This window comes from Microplitis mediator, chromosome 6 (assembly GCF_029852145.1).
Source record: "Microplitis mediator isolate UGA2020A chromosome 6, iyMicMedi2.1, whole genome shotgun sequence".
Classification (NCBI taxonomy): Eukaryota; Metazoa; Arthropoda; class Insecta; order Hymenoptera; family Braconidae; genus Microplitis; species Microplitis mediator.
Window position 1 is genome coordinate 16,166,600 of NC_079974.1, and position 22,375 is coordinate 16,188,974.

Sequence of the window (22,375 nt, forward strand, 5' to 3'; positions counted from 1 at the left end):
GCATACCGATTTTTAAATTCTATAAATTTGCATTTTTTTATATGTATTCTACTCACATTTTGTTGATTTATTTAAGAATGAATAAAAGTTGATAATGTCTCCTACATTCACAATCATTTATTTGTAATAATATTTAAAAAAAAATTTTATTTACTTCGAAATTTAGATAACACATCATGGTAGCGTGTAACAGTCTAGTTAGCACTCTTAGGAAGTCTTAGAAAAATCTTTTTCTTCTTAGATAAGTCTGCATATTTATTTGTCATATAATGGAGAAGCGTTAGACTAGATTTTTCCATTAAATGTTTTAAATAAATCTATTGTAGAGTTGCTTAAGATACCTTCAGATTTATACCGATACCGCATGAGATGTAAATACTGCACTGAGCAAATTAAAAAATTATAAAATTTTTAAACTAAACGTCGAGTTTCCTGATTAAAAATCAATTAAATCCGATTGGGTTTTAATTGGAATCCTCTCGGAGGGAAATTTAATAGGATTTAATCAGAAAATAACATTTATTCGGTTTCAATAGGATTTAATTGGAAATCCCCTATTACTAAAACTCCGATAGATTGCAATTCAAAATGTTCAATTAGAATCAGTCGGTTTTTAATCAGGATCAATATATAATCTGATATAAATTTCAGTGTTTCATAATTTTTTAAATTCAAAAAATCCAAAACTTATTAAAAATCTATGACCGGAACTCGAGCAGTAGAAACATAAATTAATCTCTGAAGATCAATAAACTAAAAAAAAGTACATATTTGACGCCTTATATAAAATTTATTCGCACAGTCGAGGTAATCATAATTTCTTATATTTTCTAGCTCTAAAATTTTATTCCGCTTTATTTATAAAATATATATGAGTATACACAAATAAAAATAACATAAATAAGGTATTTTTAAATATTTTATTGATAAGTAGAATTACATGTATCCACAAACACAATAATTTACCAAGTTTATATTTTTACGTTACGGGAAAATAAAAAGATCGAGTAGAAAAGAAAGAAAAATTTACTATCATTATTTTATCCGCATTAAAATTTAATTTATTAAGTCTACTCCGAAGAACTAATAAAAAATTAAAGAAATTAATTAGTTAATACGTACTGCGGATAAACGTATCTAATTAAAAAAAAAATTGAATTAAATTAAAAAAAAAATGTAATCTTCGATATATTGCTGTTAATAGTAAGCTTTCTTTGTTTATTTATTTATTTATATTTTTTTCTAACGAGCCTGTTCTTCTTTCAATAATCATTCGTCTGACATTCTCTCCCTCTTTCATTCTTTTAATAAATATTTATTGTACAATGACAAAAAAAATTATTTTATGACACACATTTAATTAAATATATTTAATAAGTGTCTCATATGTGCGAAGCGAAACTTGGGCGAATCGGCTGTACATTTTGAACTGTTTATTTTTATTTTATTAATAATTTTATTTATTAACAATAATTCTGAAATATGCATGCAATTATTTATAATTAATTTTTTTTTTTAAAGGAATTTTCACTTACATCCAAGTAATTTAACAGGGAGTGCAAAAGGAATTGGATTTTTAATTAATTATTATCAATAACTGAAACTAAATATTACGTGTCATTAAATAAAGTTAAAATTAGTATAAAATATAAATACCAGATCAGATAATTTAATATTATTATTAATAATCCATTTGCAACTTGGACTTCTACTGAAGGACGTATATTTTTTTTTTTATTTATTTTATTTATTAATCTTTTCACACCTCACGTGCTTTATTTATTTATTTATTATTTTAATTAATTAATTAATTAAGCTAAGTCGTAAGTATTATTATTTCAGTATAGAATTATTACCTCTTTACAAAAATCAATTCTTAAACTTACGTATAGAGTTGGTCTGATACCAGGTCACAGGACAATTTTGAAGGTCACTAAACAATTTAATCAGTTACCTTCAAAATTAAATTTATCAAACTGATATGCTCCAATCGTTCTAATACTGTTACGTCCAATCCCACGAAAATTCTTATCAATTTTATTTTATTTTATTTTTTTAATCAAATAAAATCATAAATAAATAAAATTACCATCGTGGTAATGGACTGTACTGTTAAATAAAAACAATAATTAATTATAAATAATAATTAAAATAAAATATAACTTTGATAAATTTACACAGAACCTGTGACTCGGAGTCAGTCCTGTTTTACATACGACAATGCTTTTTTTTTTATTTTTTTCATTTTTTTTTAACTACACACTATAGGTACATAATTATTTATTTATAATGATATATAAATATATACTCGTTTATTTTATTTCATTATTTTTTATTGAGCCATATAGTTATATATCATTATTCAATTATCATTAATATTATTTATTATTATTATTTAAATGTATTGATGCTATCTGCTGTATTTTTCATCCTCGTCATTTGACGTTCACGTAGTAATTGCTGTATTATTTTATTTTCTTAACATATCTAAAATAATATTTTTAATATAACATTTAGCAGTAAAGAGTATGTTTTTTTTTTTTTATTTATTTATATTTATATTTATTCAATCATTTACTTTTTTTTACCGCGTGTATATGTATCTGTGTAGTCGTTTTAGTGTGTATGTACCTTGGCCAATCCATCATCATTTCACATCGAGGTACGTGCGACGAATTAATTATTAATCATTATCATTTACCCATTAAATATTAATACCACAAAAAAAAATTATTTAATGCGTTAACAAGCAAATTAATTATTAATCAAATTCACCATTAATAATTTTTAATCAAATTCACCATTAATAATTTTTAATCAAGCGTAATTATTTTTTTTATGATAATTAAATTAATTGGTAAATAATTATTACGTCGCACGTGTCCTCAGTATTAAAAATATTAAGAAATAATTAAGTTAATTCTTTAAATTAATTATTTATAATTTATATTTTTGTTTTTCTTCAAATATTTATTTTATAAGGGGTAAGATGGTTAAAATAAAAAATTTTAATTAAAAAGTAACGCGTGGATATCCGGGCCAAAGGTGGGTGTATCTATCTCTTGATCATATACAAATATATAAGCATTAAACGTGTGTAATATATAATATATATATATTTATCATTCTCATTATCTTCATATTATATTATCTGTATTCATCATATATGTATATGTACCATTAATATTATCCTAAGATAGTTATTGTATGAACGATTTTTTGAGAATGAAATAAAAAAAAAAAAACTGAAGGTAATTTTAACAGCCGCCACTTTTTTTAATAATTAATGGTTTCAATTTTTTTTTTTTTTTTTACGTTATTAGGAGGTAATTATGTCGCACTGCAATAAAATTTAATTGAGTAAATGATAAAAAGAAATTAACGAGACGATCGTTTTGTTTTTTTTTAAATAAATATTTTTAATAATTCAAATAATAATAATGTGTAAATAAACAATGACTTATGGAATGATAAAATAATATAAATTTGTTTGTTAAATTAGTAATTAACATAAATTTTTAATAATAATATCAATAATAGTAAAATTAAGTTTGTTATTTTTCTTAAATTATATAAAATTTAAATAGCGAACAATTAAGTACTGGTTACTTATTTTTAAAAATAAAAAATAATAACAGGCAGTGGACGTTATAAATAATGATAATAATAATAAAATAGTACGAGTTTAAAATAAAATTCTTATCAATGGACGTTCTGATATTTCAAGAATACTTGTAATTTTTTTTTTTAAATAATTATGGCGTTTCATATACTTTCGCGTACATGCTACACAATAGCTAGCTCTCATTCATTTACTCATTTATTTACTTATATATTCATTGTGTTATAAATATCTTCAATTAGCTCTGCAGTTAAAGCTACAGTCGATTGCCTGCACGGCTGCCAGATCCAAGCTACGGCTTCTTAATTATATTTTTTATACTTTATTTTAATTACTTTATTTTTGTTATTTTTATTTAAATTCTTTTACATAATAAACTGTAAAGAATCTTGAAAAATATCAGAACAAAAGTAAAAAATTTCTGAAAGAGATGTGTATGTATGGGTGTTGTAAAAAGACATGATTGCGCTTCCAAACATCAAAGTCCTACAATGTCTCGCCTCTATGGCACGTGATTACGATGACGGACGGCACATTTAGAATATCATACGTCTTGAGATGATTAACAATTAGACGTTTGTTTTTTTTTTTTATTTTTTTATTTTTTTTAATTAATTAAAAAAATTTTTTCTGATCCAGCCGGTCGTTAATATATTTAATATACCAGTATATTCTGCAGGATCGCGCGAAAGCATGTATAAACTAATTTTTATTTAATTAATTAATTACTTTTTTTTTTTTAAATCACGAACTGCTATATGAGATTCTGAGATTTCTCCAAGGGAGATGTGGGTGAGAAAGTTATTAATGAGACAAACAGTGTGTAGATAATTTTTTTTTATGATCGATTATCTTCTTACCGATCGTTGTGGAAAAAAAAAAAGAAAAAAAGAAAATTTCTTTTTGTTTTAATTCTAATAAACTTATTCTTTCACTTCGAAATATTTGTAAGTAGGATTTTCATATCCGTTTATTTGCATATTTGCGACGTGTCGTTCTTCAGGAGTTGCCGCTTGATCAACTTCTATAAATCCTTGACTATGTGGGCTCCTGGCACTGCGTCTTTTGAATACTGCAACGGCAACAAGTGCCGCACCCACCAGTGCAATACCAACAAATGCTAAAGTGAAGTAGACTGAACGGCTTTCTCTGTGATAAATCTCTCGCCTCACAGAATATCCCTAGAGTCCAAAAAATATCACACACGTTGTTAATAAAAATTAATTTAAAAATAAAGTAATAACTTTTTTTTTATCAGTACTGTTATTAAACTTACGGGTTCTGAATGCGAAACATCATGAGTCATACTGTGTGCAGCTCTGATAATACCCTCGTTGTGCATTGCGGCAGCTGCTGACTGTTGTTGCTGCAGTTGCTGCTGCTGTTGTGGCTGTTGCTGCTGCTGTGGCTCAATTGGAGGCTGCACTATATCTTTCTTCTCAATAACAGGATCTCCATCCTCGTGTTGTTCTTGCTCCGTACGCAGCTCTCCCCTTTCTACTTTACGCTGCTCTTTACGTTCGCGCTCCAACTGCTTTTGATGTTCCTTTTCTGTAAACACAAATATTTATTAAATTAAGTAATAACCAGATCTACCTTTAATTTTAAAATAAATAAATAAACAAACAGATAAATGCTGAATTATAAATATGTACCTTGTTGTTTGCTTGCTACATCAGCTTGGTATTTATCCAAAATAGCAGCCTCAGCTTCCCGCGTCATAGCAAGAAGAAGTCCCGGCGTCTCGTCTTTGCTCCTGAGGGCCAATACATAATCATCCATCAGCCGTCCAATTTTAGCACTCAATTCTGGATACCTATGAATGAATTTCAATAATGATTTAATATTTATTTTTTTTTTATTTAAAAAAATTGAAAAAAAAAACCCATTTCATTATAATCAGTATGATCAATGGTGAATGGATAATAAATAATTTTGTTAGTCTCTACCGTTCCAACATCAAGAGACTTTGATTTGTAATCCTGTCAATTTCAGCTAAATGTTCAAGTGTCGCTGGTTTCTCACGCTGTGCTTGCTCCAGACTGCTGTCCAATAAATGTTTGTAGTGAGCGATTGTGTGATGTCGATCTTTATGAAGAGCACGTAACAATTTTTGCAGACATTTTTGAATTCGGTGCATCTATAATTTATAATAAAATTATATATTATTTTTTTTAATAATCAAATTATTATAAATAAATACATAAATAATTTATATACATTTGGTGGTGTTTCATTCAACGCAGCAGTGTAACATGACATGGCCTCTTCATTTCTCTGTTTGACAGCTTCCTAAAATTTAATCAATAATTATCAGCTTAATTACATTGAGCCTCGTCGTGTTAACGTTCCAAAGGAGATTAAATATTTCAGGATAAGATAAGCGAGGATTGATAAGGGGAAATTATACTCACTTGAACTCGTTGCTGATGCATTGCACTTAACTGATGTTTCTCAGCAGCACCACTGGCTTCTAAAGCCGCAACAGTTTCTTGGAATCTAGCAGTCATCCATCGTTTAAATGCATCAGCAGCAACTGGATCACGTGCACGTATATCTTGATATCTTTCCTCGAGATCACTCCAGTCCTTCATCACCTGAAAAAGTTGCAGCAAACAGATCGCGACAATGGCACCACCTTCCTCCTCATAAAAAAAAATATAGTAAAATAATATATCGATTTACCTTTGTAACCTTTTCTTTGTGTACTTCCTCGAGACGCATTTGCGCTTGTTTGTAACTCTGGTGCTCGGAACGTGGATCAAAGTGCGTTAAATATGGATCAGGTGTCCCCTGGGGCTGTGATGGTGATTGAGAGCTTGAGCTAACAGGTACAGGCATTGCAGTAGCTTCTTGTTTACTTTTCTCCGTTGTTGATACAGTGGTTGAGGGTTTACTGCTTGCAGTTGTCGTGTCATAATCATCAAGATATGCCTCATCGCTCTCATCTTCATACGCTTGATCACTCAGTACGTCCTCTAGATCACCATCCGAGTCATCGTCCTCATTGTCAGCCTCACTGTCGCTGTCTCCATCACTATCAATGTCATCATCATCGTCTAAATCATCCTCGTCTTCGTCTAAATCATCTTCTGTGCCTTTGACAACCGGTAAATCAATTGGTTTTTTTGGTTTAACATTATCTGGAATAAAAATAAAAAACAAAATGTTAGATAAATTAAAAACAAAAAGAAAAATAAAACAAAACAACTAAAGAAATTAATCATCTACGTTTATAAATAAAATCCTTAAGCTTCAACGAGTTCTGGCAAGTAACCGAGAAATTCCCATCACGTCTGGAATACCACGGCGCGTCAGAACGATTGGAACGATTCACGAGTTTGGTGAGAATTCAGTATAGGTAAAGAGTAAAAAGAGTAAAGAGAACAAGTTCTGCAGTGAAAGACGACGCGGCATTTGGGCTGCGATACGACAATCCACTTATCGAAATTCTTTTTCTTGCAAACTGAGCACTACTACTATATCTATATCTCCTACTTCTCCAACTACTACGGCCGATTGATTGGATACGGATATTGAATCATGCAATTCGAACAAAAAAATTCAACCAATTTCGCAGATCTTCATTTTACTTAAATTAACTTTAGGCAAGATATAAATTAGCAGTACGTCAATGTGACATGAAACATCGTGCAGTCTTTCATCCCTAATTTACTTCTTTTTTTATTTCTGTGGAGTTCTTTTTTAAGAATAGAACTTATTTAAACAATGTTTGAAATGATGTAGCCCACAGCTACACAAGACTAACTAGAATCTCAAGAGACCTACTGTCTCATTTTTCGTCTTTTTTTATTTTTTTATTTTTTAAGAACAAGAAGAATAGACCTGGTGGACTTGATGAGCCATCTTCACGACATCCTTCCGCGTGTCCAAGTTCCTATGCCGTTTCTCTTCAACATTGCACTTTTATATCTAGGTCACAGCGGCAAAGTAGTATATTATATCTATCTAACAGTGGATATAAACTTACTCGGCTTTCATGTGTTACCTATTTTTATTTTCAATGATAATAAAAGCACAAAAAATAATAATAATAATAATAAATGGATAGAAAGCAGAGCGGAAACGTCGAGTCTTCGATTGCAGCCTATATCAAACGTTAGTAAAAGTAAAAAATAATGTACATATATATATAAATATAAAAGACTTGAGAATTTCATCGACGAACGTTCTTTTATATTTCTTTTTTTTTTTCTTTTTTGTTAATAATACAGCACTCAGTAGTCGTTGGATGTGTATTTGTACATGTGTAGGTCACAAAGTCTTGTGTCTTAAAGCATTGAGTCGGGCAATTTACTGTGCAATAGACGTAACGAGAAGCATCGTCGGCTTGGTTTGGGGTACTCGATAATCAAAGCGAGACCAAAAGAGTGAGAAGAGGGATCGATCGAGCTCACTCCTGACGAGGGTGGCGGTTGGATAAAAAAAAAAAAAAAAAAGACTATAAAGACCAAGAAAAAGTAAAAGAAGAACGGATGTCCTATAGCCGCAATTCTAACGGAGATAAAGCCGAATGCTGAATAGACGAAACCTGAACGTTGGACCAAGGCTTCAAGTCATCATGTCACGATATATATGTACCTATACCTCTATATATATACATATCATTTATGTTGGTAACCATTTGCGAGTGCCAGTAGATAGCCAGTCGTATTTACGTTATCTCCGGAATTCCATGACGTTTTATGCGTCGTGGATATACCGTAGTAATGTATATAACTATGTTGTATATGTGTATGTGTATACATATATATATATATATATATATATCGTCTATTTTGTTGGGGAGATAGAAAAGGACAAGGAATATGTTGTATAGAGTCGTCGCGACGCGCAGTCGTCGACGTAGACGTACATTATTGATTGCTTGAGCAGCGCCAAGCAAAACGTGCTAGGACACAGAAGGCCGTACCCTACTCATTTAATACACCCTCGTGTTCTTCGATAAATTACGCCTCTTCAACCCTCTTCAGCTTGCTCACTCTCTGACGCTATCTTTCTCTCGCCAATACACTACATAAAAAATATAAATACGTCAGGCTTTTACCTGTCACCTTTTGACGTGTTTGTGCCCACGAGTTTACTTATCATTGTCATATTGTCCATATACTTTGTGCCTTTTTATATTTAATTTATTTAGTTTTTTCTTAAATGCAAGGGCTACTGAAGTAAGCTAAGTTATTTACAAAGATATAGAACTACCTTTCAGATGTTTGGGACAGCACACAAACTCCACACCGGAGAAGAGAGATATTCCGCAAGGCAATAGCATCGCAAAACTCCGTAAATTCATGTTTCTCTCTCGACATGTGTCTGCTGCCGTCGAGTTCCACCTAGAGTCATAAACAAATATACATGACTATGTACTTAATCTTGTAAAATGATCTTTAACGTAGTTATAATATGCATGTATATGTCACGTCATTTTTATTGACTTATAATTCAAGTATAAATTCACTTGGTAGACATTTTTTTTTTTTTTTTTTTTTTTTGAAACAGAAAGTGATTTTTAAAGATCGAATTTAAAGAGTTAAAAAGTATTTAATTAAAATAATTAACTTCATCGAGTCTTACCTGTGAGACTCCCAGCATTTGGTGTGATTGTGTAAGTGATCAAAGAGACATCCTTCTGGTACAAGAAGAGCGTCACTCTGGAAAGGTCCCTCTGTGATTAAAAAAAATAAAAAAAATTGATTAAAATTTCTATATTTAACATCTTTTCTTTGATTCTTATCATTATTATTATTACTAAATATTACTTATGAGTCACTTGAGGTTATTCACCTCTTTTACATCAATTAATGCAATTCTATCGATTTAAATATTAAACCGTATAATTTAATACTTTTTTTTAACAAATCAATAAACACGTGTCTGATAAAAAAAAAACTCATAAATAAATTTTCTTGTTGAATTTTTTATTGTGTTATTTTTTATTAAATTGATCAATAAACCGTAGTCTGGAGTGGTTCAAGATAGACAGTTATATAGATTTATATATTTTCAAGTACCAAGGCATCTGTACGGCTTGACCCATCGAGACAGTTTGCATTTAGTTCGGCCAGGTTTGCACCAGCCGCCAACTCGTACATAGTGAGACGACTCGACAATATTCGTTATGTCTCTCTTCGGATATGCCTAAAAATAAAAGTATACATTACTTATGAGTATTGAGATATATAACAGAATACCATCACAAGAGACTAGTAAATTTAACAGATAAGAATTAATAAAAAAGAAAATATGACAGTTTCATTTTTTTAAATTTTTATTTTAAAATTATTATGAGTACCGCAATTTATTCGCTTGAACTATAGAGAGGATCCGGATTAACAATTCAAATTTAGTGATCGAAAATGATCGATACAGATTACCAATGTGGGATATACAAGTTGGGGGGATCAAGAAAACCGATCCCAAAACTAAGCAGATTAAAGTGATCCTTAGGATGGTAAGCGTTTCTCGCGATTGCATGGACGATTAACGTACAGACCACTGTGGCGGATTCCGGCTCGCTTTTCCGTATAAATGGATTAGCTAAATCTCGTTCAAGATGATCGTTTGGTATTATACATTTTAGCTATGAATTTTCACTTTAAAATGTCATTATAGTAGTAGTAGAAGTGAAACTACCACTACGCTTATTATGTCCACTACTACTACTACTAATACTACTGTAACAACACGTTATATTGTACTATATATAATACTCGTTGAATATATTATTATATTATACGTCCTCGAGTTGTCGAATGAATATGTATATGAACAATTAAGTTTGTAGGCTCTTCTAATTATTCAACTATTATATGTACTAATTGTTAAGTAATTAAAGTAAATAGAGATCAAACTGTTGGACAATCTTTTACTCATCATCTTATCTTGTGGGCGGTATGCAGTAGAAAAGGATTCGTCCAAATCAATACATATCGTGTATAAATCGAACGTTTTACACTTATTTATATGTTATTTTAACATATCGTAAGTGTTAAAAAAGTTACACGCGTATGTGTTACAAGTATCAAATTTTCCAAGATTTCTTTTGTGATGGTCGAGATTATTTTTAACATATTTTGTGTGTTGATTTGACAGTAACATAAAAAGTGTTACTTTTGTATAAAATAACATTTTTGTGTGTTAAAAAACCAATCGTTTGCGTCAGTTCAAACAAGATAAATACTGTGTGTTAAATTGACACACGAAAGTGTTAAAAATTCACTCAGAATTTTAACACATGCTTTTTTTTTACACTTTGATGATTCGTTTTTTACTGTATACTGCTCTCTGTGTTTTAATGATCCTGAAGTTAGCCGACATCTAATAATTTTTGGATTTAAAAAAAAACGATAAATTATTTAAAAAAAAAATATGTAAAAAATTGCACCTGTAGTTTTTTTCATTTTCTACATGTGCATATTTTTAGTTTTTTTTTTTTTTTTTTAATTGATTTGTTGAAAAAACAAACCGAAAATTGTTAATTGTCTGCTAACTCGAGATCATATCTTTCATATATTTCGTTAACTCTAAATAATTATTTTTCTTATTGCTGTTGTTATTATTATAATGACAAGAATTATAATATACAAGAAAAAACGACTGCATAATGAAGTATGATACTACATGAACATCAGTATATATATATATATATATATATATATATATATATATATATATATATATATATATATATATATATATATATATTGTGAATTTTAATTGTTGGAGTTTATTTTTAAATAATAATGTGTATATTTTAATTTTTTTTTCACCTTCTTGCAGTACTCGAGAATCTCCAGTTTGTCTGTCATGCAGCTTTTTGTGTCCGTTGACGATACCCATCGTCCTTGTTCGCCCATATGCTGTGCAAGATACGTCTCACTGGCTTCACAAAGCGTAGCAACCTAGTTTTTTAATGATAAAAAAAAAGTAATATATAAAATTCATTAAAATATAGAATAAATACTGTTGTGGATTATGTTCATATATATTTTAGTATTTAATAATTAAATACCTGAGGCTCAGATCTTCCCCCGGCTGGTGCCAATTCTAGTCTCTCTGACACGGCCTGTAATCAAATTAAATAATAAATTTAATGAAAAAATATGATTTTATAGGAATTTTATTCTCAATTCATTTTTTACGGTTGTAATTAAAATCCTTCAATATTAATAATGTTCAAAGAATTTTCCAGTGTATGAAAAAAATTGAATTTTTTTTTTTTTACGTGTTGCTTAATTAAAAAGTTAATTAATTAATTCAACGAATGTTATTTAAACATTTAATTTTACTTTGTTAGTTATAATTTAAAAAGTAATACTAAATTTAATATAATTTTATAAATATTTTCGCTTACATGATAAATTTATCAAAAAATAAAATAAAATGAAGGTAAATCTACAAAAAAACAATCTTTAGTTTTTAAATAAAATATATGAGACTAGATTACTGATAATCTATAAAAATATTTAATCAATTTTTTCTCGCTGAATTCAAATCATGATTTTAATTCCTTAAAAAATGGCAGCAATTTTTTTTTAATTGTTCAATTTTATTAATTAAAATATTGCCAGTAAACGAATGGGTTAAATATTTCCATTTATTTCTGTTAGAAGTAATCGAATAGTATAAAATATCTATATATATATATATATATATATATATATATATATATATATATATATATATATATATATATATATATATATATATATATATATGATAGTTAGTGTCAGAATTGCGTTGTTATAAAAACAAATTGGGGTAAAAAAAAAATATCTTTGCTAGAATATTCAATTAAGAATCAACCGTATTGTTGAACTTCAATTTTTATCTCACTTCTGATTCCCCTTAATTTTTTAAAAATTGGAATCCTGGCAATTAAATTTTCATCAATACCCCGCCAAAATATGCGGTTTAAAAAAAAACATATATGTGGCAGACAATAAACCGTATTTCTGAAGACTAAAACAAATATATATTTATATATTTGTAAAATTTTTCATCAGTTTCGACTAAACATAAATTAATTGGAATTTCTATACAATCATTGTTAAAAATAATAGTGTGGAGAATTAATAACAATTTAGTTAATTATTAAATATTATAAGACATCATTTGTCATAAAAGTAATGACAAGTAAAGAAAGAATTCACCGCATTCCAATTTATCAATTGTTAGCTTTAATCGAAAAAAAAATATTATTACGACATAATAAATTATTTAATAATAATAGACATTTTTTTTTTTTTTTTTTTTTTTTTTTTTTTTTTTCATTTTAAAAGAGTGTGACACGACTTATATTGAACAACGTCAATCACTGAGCGTTACGAGGCGCGTAAAATCAATCTTTTTTTATTGGATGAAAAAAAAAATTTTTGTCCATAAAACCTTAATAAAAATGTGAGAAAAAAAAATTGCTTTGACCTTATTTATTTGCAGAGCTAAATAAAATCACAGCAAACATGATATATTTTGAGCACTTGACAGTAGAATGCTCCTTTAGATTAAATGAATAAAATAAAATAAATTGTGAAAAATTAAAATAAAATTCTAACGTTTCTACATGACATATTGAATAAAAAATTTGCAGAGTGAACGCAGATTAAATCTGGAGTGAATGCGGAGCGGATTACTGTGTATGTATTTAATCCTTGGAGTAAAATTCACTCCGAAGGGGAGTTTATTTTAATATTGAAACTCTGATTCAGAGTGAAATTTACTTCGAAAGGGGTATATTTAAATATTCAAATTTCGAATCGAAGTGAATGCGGATTGAAATAAAATCTAGATAACTCCGAAATTACTCCACTGGAAAAACAAACTCTTTGTTTACTCCGTATGCAGAGTAATTTTTTCTGATACTCCGGAACTCCGAGTTGAAATAAAATCCGTAATTACTCCGAATTCACTCTCAATTTTTCAGTATTCAAATTTTTCTAAATTTAAAAATAGAAGATAATTGAAAAATCATTATTTATTTAAAAAAATCAAATATTCAATTATTTGATTAACCATTTGAAGTAATTAATTCTTAATCTATTTAAGTTAAGAGACCCAGTACCTGATCAGGGAACTAGTAGCCGATCACTCCGTGTATTTGTATATCTATATTTAGTCAAATTTGGTAGATATAGATATACAAATACATAAGTGATCGGGTACTAGTTCCCTGATCAAGTACTGGGTCTTTTACCTTACATTTTTTTTTTTTTTTTTATTAAATAAAATTGATTTTTCGTTAGATGGTACTTTTAATAAAATATTGATGTACACAAATAGAAAATGTAAAGATTGGCATAGATGTACGACTCTTTTAAATGAAATGTATACACACATAGAGATATATATATTTATATACTATATACATTTAGTTCCTTGGAGACGAGAAAGAGTGATTGGGTACACCAAGCGTTTCCCACAGGTCAACCAATGCTACCTATACACCCGACATCGTCTTATCGTTCACAGATTGAAGATAACCCACGCGAGAAATATCTCGGTCTTGCTCTCTGATTCTCTCGAGTTTCACTCAAACGTATCCCACAACTCTCTAGACACTACTTGTATGAATATTTTCATGTGTATATTACCACTTACATTACATGTACTACACATACTACTTATAGTGTCATCGATTTTTATGTCTCACATCATTAAATCTCATTGATACAATAAAAAAAGTTACACTATGCAAGAAAATAAATATTCTCTTACTTAAAAAATTTATTTTGAATAATTTACTGAAATTAAATATGGATTTTCATAAAAATTATGCACAGAAAAAAGTATTTCTTGCTGCAATAAATTTTTTATCGCCTCAAGAAAATTTTTGTTTTCAATTCGTAATGCAAAAAATTTTTTGTGTCGAGAAATCATTTTTTTCTGTGTATACATTTGTAAAAAATCTATACATTAAAAAATACTTTTTTTTATAATTTTCAATGAAAATTTAATAAATTTGAACTTCAAAATAATTTCTAAAACATCAAAAATTTTCTAAGAAAAAAAATACATTTATGAATCAAAAAATTTTTTAGTTTAATTGGAGTATTTTTTATTTTTGTTACTGTATACAAATTAAATATCATCAACATATAAATATGAATGAATTTAATTCAAGTTAAGTGAAGTAAAATAAAGTAAAGAGAACTACATACATAATAAAGAAATAAAGTCAAGTGAAAAGCTTTTCATGAGTTTAAAAAATAAAAAAATAATTTAATTAAAGTACCGTGATATTGATTATTTTATGTCTCTTGAGGGTTTGCACATTTTAACAATGAGTCACTGACTCTTTCATGTCTTCCATGGGGTCGTGAGTCATTGTGCTTCTGCACATAAGTGACTACAATACCCATGAAACCTTGTAAAATTAAAAAAAAATTAATAGCAATACTAATAATAAGGATATAATGATAATAAAAAAATTCAAGTAGTTGTTTAAAGTCTGAGACAAATTATAACCCGGAAGGGGATGAAGTAGTTTAGTGCAAAAAGTAAAGTTTTATTTTATCACGTGTCGATTACGCTATGCTTCTTGAATCGAATATCACAAGAATAGTTACACAGAATAGAATAGAATAGAAGAGAAGGCCTCAGGACACGTCTACTTGCTACTTGTACTTGGCTTTATTAAAAACGTGGTGTGAATTCACAGGACTTCCGGCATAGCGTTAAACGATTCTTTTATATATAATATTATCATATTATTTTTATTAAAAAAATTATAATAGTAATATTATTTAATAACGAATAATAATTATAATATTAATAATCGGTTTCTTTATGTCCTTATTAATGAATCTTTATTACTGACCTATTTCCATTATTACGTTTTTATTAAAATGAGAAATGAATTTTTAAGATAATACCATTTCTTTTATACTTTAAATAGACAGTTATTAATTAATAAATTTACTATGCAAAATTTATTATTACTGTAAAAAATTTTCGGAGTAAACGCGAATTAAATCCGGAACGGATGACTATTTATTTATTTGATCCCCTCGGAGTAAAATTTACTCCGAAGGGGAGTTTATTTTAATATTCAAACTACGAATTAGAGTCAATGCGGATTTAAATAAAATCCAGACCATTTCGAAATCGCTCTGCTGAAAAAACAAATTCTCTAGTTACTCTGCATCCGGAGTGATTTTTGTAAAAAGTTTTTTGTAAAAACTTCGAAACTCTGAGTGACAAATTGAATTCGGATTTAAATAAAATCCGTAGTTATTCCAATTTCACTACCAATTTTTATAGTGTAAGATAAAAGACCTAGTACCCGATCAGAGAACTAGTACCCGATCCCTCCATGTATTTATAAATCTGTATTTAGTAAAATTTAGATTATATAAATATACAAATACATGAGTGATCGGTTACTAGAGTTCTCTGTTCGGGTCTTGGATCTCTTACCTTACACTGTAAAAAATTTGCGGAGTGAACGCGGATTAAATTCGGAGTGGATGACTATGTATTTAGTTATTCCCCTTGGAGTAAAATTTACTCCGAAAAGGAATTTATTTTAATATCGAAACTCTGGTTCAGAGTAAAATTCACTACGAAAGGGAATTCATTTTAATATTAAAACTCTGAATCGGAGCGAATGCGAATTTAAATAAAACCCAGATCACTCCACAGGAAAAAACTCCCTACCCGAGTCGAAATATTAGACGTAAGTTGAACGTTCTTAACGTTTTGAACGTAAATTGAACTTTTTTAACGTTTTGAAAGTAAATTGAGCAATTTTTTTGTATTTTGGTTCATAAAAAATTGGTAATTTCATGAGTTATGATTTGAGTTTAATGATCACATTCATTAATTTATTTCAATATTTGTAATCACAATTTTCATAACCTTGATATCATAATATATGAGCAGGTATAAATATATAGTGTTAAAGATAGAAGTATGAAACTGAAAAAAATTTTTTTTCAAAATACGAATTTTTTATTTAAGAGCCAGAAAGGCGGACGACAAAATTTTACGGAATTGACGTGATTATACTCCAGGAGTACAAAATCGATGAAAAAAATTTTTTGGTATGCTTATGTTTTCTTATTTGAAGTATAAATAGGTTTTAGTTTTATGATAAATATGTTTTGAATTTATGATACTCCAATCTCCGTTTTGAATAAGTTGAAAGCTGTCAAATTGAGTTTTTAATGTCCAAAACGTTCAATTTACGTTCAATTTACGTCTATTATTTCGACTTGGGTATTTACTCCATATGCGAAGTGTTTTTTTTTAAACTCCGAGTGACGGAGTAGATTTGGATTTAAATAAAATCCTTGATCACTCCGAATTCACTTTCGATTTTTTACAGTGTACAGTTTACAATAAATTTCTTTTTTAATTTAATTTCTTGATAATTGTTCAGTATAAAAATATATATTATTTAATTGAAATCAAAAATATATACTTTTTTTTCTAAATATTTTTATTACAAATAAAAGATTTTTACGATCACTTGTAGTTGGAGTATGATTGAAAGCTATTATAATACCGCTCATGATCTCATGATCTTTAAACAACGTGTAATTTATCACAATTGTAATAAGTAGAGTGTTTTGCAAGGAAGCACGTATTACATGAATTTATAATAAATGTTTTAAATAAAGTTGTTTCATAATTATCTCAACTTAGTATAACAGGTAGTTTAAAACGTTAAGTCTTGATTCAAATACTTGAATTAAAGTATCAAAAGTTCATTGTAATGAGTAGCAAAAGAACCATTAACCTTGAATTTTAATATTAAAAAAAAAAATCAATTTAAATAAAAATATATTAAGGATTTTTTTATAACCGTATACATATATATGAATATCGGTTTTTGTATTATAAATAGAAAACACAAACAGTATAAAAGGTACGATACGAGACTATTTTGAAAGCATGATCACTTAAGTGGAAGTCATGGCATGGAGCATTAGTCATCTCTCCTCGTAACCAGAAAGCAAGATCGGAAGTTGCACTCGAGCGTTTCGGTCTTGTCTTGATGCTTGATGTGTTGTTTTGTGTGGATTTTATATGTATAGATATATATGTCATTTGTAGTGTCTTATGTTTTGTGTGTTGTCTTTTGGGTTTATAGTAGTAAGCTTGAGGTCGATACAAATGTTCCATTCTTGGCTGCGTGCATCAAAAGAATAGAATGGGATACAAGTAAAAGAAGCGAAAGAAAATAGAGTCGACTGAAGAAAATCCAACACACATTTTCTCTTATTCTCATTCTCATTCCTTTTATTTTTTACTTTACTTTTCTTTCATTTTTTTTTTTTTTTATTTATTTTTTTTCATCAGCTTTTATATATCGTTTTTTTTTTATTCATCTCCATAGAACATTCGACAATGTCCACAGCTCTAAGACTCTCAAGGGTTTCGTTGGCTTTTTTCGTCCCCTCTCGTATCGTCACTCTCTACTCTCTCAACTCATCGTTTCGTTGCACGTATCACACCTTCTCTATATACTTTTAACTTTACTCTCTCATACTATCATTTTTATCTTTCTCTTTCTCTTACGCTCAAATATATATATATATATACTTTATTTTTTCACGTCTCTCGGTTCTTTGACTCGCGACCTCTTTCTCGGGTTTTAGCCGCAATGAATAAATATGTAAAAGCTACCGTCGTTTTCTTCAGCAGACCAGTAGAGAGTTAGTAGAGTGTTGTATGCTATGCTATAAGCATATATACCATTCATTCAACGGCAGTAACTACTGAACACACATAAATATGAAAATATTTTTTTATTTCTTTCATATTCATTATTAATATATTATAATTTTTTATTTTATTTATTTTTCCTTTTAACTTTAATATTTAAAATTAGTATAAATATTTATATTTTTCTCTGTATACAAATGAATGTGTCATGTTGATATTTAAATATGACGCAATTGTTATATCATATTATTTTCGCACACTCTTTACCACACCTACTAATAAAACAAAAACAATATATATAAAATAATAATAATATTATATAGCATACAATACACATCATCATCGATCCATATGCCAATCTAACTTTATGCGTCAACGGTATTCAATGATTTTACAACTCTCTCTCCTTTTCATCATAATAATAAACATGTGGGAGTACATTGTTATTCAATTAAATCAATACTTATATTTAACCATTATAAAAAAAAATAAATGTTTGCTACATTAGCTCATCAAATAAAATCTATAATGTAGCAACAAATTAAAAAAAAAAATATGAATACAAATAAAATTTTAAAAAATCAAATGATAAAGACTTTTTTACCTATTTATTACATAATATTTAGTCTGAGAGGATTCATTTAATGCACTTAGTGCTTTGCCTTCTCGTATTTGCATTTTCTCCTCGTCCATTATTATACTTTTCATCTCTTGAATTTTCGCGCCCTCGTTACACTCTCAAGAATAATAAATCCCCTCTTTAATTCTTGTTTCTTCTCATCATCTTTTCTCTTGTCTTGTTCGTAATTTTCTTCTTATACTACTACAGCATACGTTGTTGTTACTTAACTTAGCTACTGCTATCAGTGAGTACAGTGTTAACAGACTCTCACTAATATACTAACGATCAATTATCAGACTTAACGAGTCACAGTTTCCACTGTGCTAAAGTGTCAAGAAGAGAAAAGATATAATATAATAGACGGCAAGGAAGAAGAAGGTTTCAAGGAGACGAATATCGATGTCATAAGATCGTCGACTCGACAAACTTTTCAAAGCTCATCTCTCTTACTCTTTTTACTCCCATTTCATCTTATCTCATCTCAGCTATCAGATGAGCTCCTTCTTCTTCTTATTCTTCTTTCACTTCTTCATCTTTTTCTTCTTCTTCTTATACTTCTTCAACTTGCCAGCGATTATTCTGGACGCGATTTGAATTTATTAAAAGTCCACTTGCAAACCAGGTCGAGTCGTGTCGAGAAATCGAATTGTCAGATTTATAAATCCAATCTATATGACTACTGCCATGAAATTGAAAAAGCTTAGACTAAAAAATATAATAATAATAATAATAATAATAATAATAGTAATAATGGAAAAGACGTCTTAGAAAATTGTCAAGGATAAAGTATAGTTTAGAATAGGAATGATTTTAAAAATCGATTTTAGATAGTGATAACAATTGAGAGATCGAGAGAGAAATCGCTATCACACGCTACCATCTACACAGCCCTACATATATATATATATATATATATATATATATATATATATATATATATATATATATATATATTCAATATATGTTATAGATATATATTACTTCCTATTCCTACTCTAAAGCAAACCTCATGCAATTTCCTGCGTCTCTGCAGTTGACGCTCTCCAGTCTCGGCAAACAGAGTCAGCCCCACCGCGGGAGGATGCCAGACCATTTGAAATTTAAATTACGCGGCAGATGGTAAATTTGCTGGGTAAGAATAAAGAAAATAAAAATATAAAGAAAAAAAAAGCAGAAAACAAGCATAAAAAATTAAACAAAAGAGTCATCGAAAACCCAGACCAATTTTTCTTTTCGGACATTGACATAAAAAGAAAAAGAAAAAAAATACGTACTCCCTTAAATTGTCTTTGAGCTCTTATGAACTCTTTTATAACGTCATCATACGAAAATCCGCGTTATGCTGCCGGTAATCAGGTTAGAGGCGTTACGAGATTGCGAGGGCGAATAAAGAGAGATTGGACGAGACAGACAAAGTAAAAGGGAAAGAGAAAGAACGTATGTACTGGCTATGCTGAACCCCTCTTACTCTTTCACTCTTCTCTTCTCTTCACTTCTCATACTCCCTCACTCTCACTCCATTTACAAAACGTCGTTTTAACAAGTAATCGAATTATTCGTTAATTTCGATCGATATTACGCTACTTGTAGTCTATTATTTATATTATTTTACATCAGTTCATATAAAACTGAAAAAAAAAAATTACCAGGCCAGCATTGATGTCTCTAGAAATCTTCACAGTTTAGTAATAAAAATGTATCACTTACACACCTCATACATAACATACTTGCCGCATTACCTGACTAAAAAAAAAAACTAATAATCGATCGTTATTAATGCGACGTAAAATAAAACTCACCTGTGTCTGTGCCACCAGGAGGCCGATAATCGCTGTCAGGCAAATGTTGATCATCCTTACTGACATTTTGTCGTTCACACTATTAAAATTAAAAAATTCCTTGCCGCTGCCGGCGCAGCACGTCGTCCTTTTGTTATAAAATTTAAAAACGCCTACAGTTTATTTTATTTTTTATGCTTTAGTTAAAATCAATAATTTATCTAATCACAAATTAATGGATAAAAAAAAAAACTAAATAAAATACACGAGTTGATAAATAAATACACACGTAATGTCACGTCTTTTAAATCACTTAATGATCACTCACAAGTGAATTGATATGTCAGTTTTATTGTTACTGTATTGTATTTAAATACTTGTTCTGATAATAATATATCGTAATATTTTATTGCGTAAATGTAGTCAGTATTATTTAGGTATATATGTATATATGAAGAATTGACAGACGCCAGAATCAGGCGCCGCACGGTTACCGCCGCGTAACTGTGGCTCCTTCGTTTTCGCTACCCGCTGGGTGGGTCGCTCGATCAGACCATCAGACCACCGAACTACGACGGGGACGACAGTGAAAGAGCCAATATGGCGGCGCTGAATTAATAACCAATGAGAAACGTTTATTGGGGGCTGCTGCGTCATGAGGATGCGCAGTAACGTCAGTCGATAACGCGGCGGGAACCCGGTTATTTTAAAAATTAGACAGTATTTTTTGTATATTTCTCTGTCTAAAGCTCTCTGCTGTCAAATCCAAACCACATTAATCCCACAAATTCTATTTCACGTCTTTGTGTCTCAATGATATTCAATATCTAATTATAGTTATCTATTAATTTGATCATTTTAAATAATGTGATACTGAAGTAGATGACGTTTAATAATTTTTGGATTTTTTTAAAAACGATAAATTATGAGTGTAAAGATAGCAGACATCAGACAGATTTAAAATTATTAATAAAGTAAATAATTAATAAAATAGGAATTTTTAAAAAATGCGCATTTAAAAAATTTTTAAATTAATAAGTGCATTTTTTATAAATATTATTTTTTTAATTATTTACTCTATTTATTTATAATTTTAAATTTGTCTGATGTCTGCTACATTCACACTCGTGATAAATTAAAAAAAAAGGGTTTTAAAAAATTGCACCTGTAGTTTTTTAAATTTTCTACATGTGCATATTCATAGTTTTTTTTTTTTGTTAATTGATTTTTTGAAAAAAAAATCCAAAAATTATCAATTGTCTACTAACTTCAGGGTCATTTAAAAAATTCATTTTTATAAAGAGAATTAGATGGTTATAAAAAAAAAATTTTCTACAAATAATTAAAAATTTTTTTGTCTAAATTAATTGATAGTTAAATTCTTTTTATCTTGAAAATTTAATGTATATAAAAACGAAAAAAATTTATCTAACGAATTAAATCTAATTTAAATAAGATTGAATAATTTAGATTATTGATTTTTACGAAAAAGTTAATTCGATAGATTAAATGGCTTGCATTAAAAAGTAATTTCGATTGAATAAAAAGCTTTAAGAAATATCTCGATAATTTTTTTTTAATTTTTAACGAATTAAATTTCAAATAAAAATTAAATGCAATTTTTTAAAAGTTTTTGTGTTTCATTAAATTAATTTACGTAATTTT

At 28.6% G+C, this 22,375-nt stretch overlaps 1 protein-coding gene across 2 annotated transcripts; it reads right to left on the reverse strand.

Moving 5' to 3' along the window:
• Nucleotides 1–1,453: 1,453 nt before the first annotated feature.
• LOC130670331 (amyloid-beta-like protein) lies at nt 1,454–21,252 on the reverse strand. 2 transcript variants are annotated; one of them, XM_057473700.1, is made up of 13 exons: nt 20,732–21,252; nt 11,655–11,708; nt 11,413–11,544; nt 9,655–9,781; nt 9,218–9,308; nt 8,846–8,976; nt 6,308–6,765; nt 6,037–6,210; nt 5,843–5,914; nt 5,572–5,762; nt 5,278–5,438; nt 4,899–5,173; nt 1,454–4,803 (listed from the first exon to the last, which is right to left on the reverse strand). In XM_057473700.1, exons 1-13 carry the CDS (start codon nt 20,795–20,797, stop codon nt 4,546–4,548), a joined length of 2,190 nt encoding a protein of 729 aa, XP_057329683.1. In that variant the 5' UTR covers nt 20,798–21,252; the 3' UTR covers nt 1,454–4,545. The 2 variants fall into 2 exon arrangements, with proteins under 2 accessions (XP_057329683.1, XP_057329682.1); XM_057473699.1 differs by having other exon boundaries at nt 6,037–6,219; nt 20,732–21,250.
• Between the last annotated feature and the right edge of the window lie 1,123 nt (nt 21,253–22,375).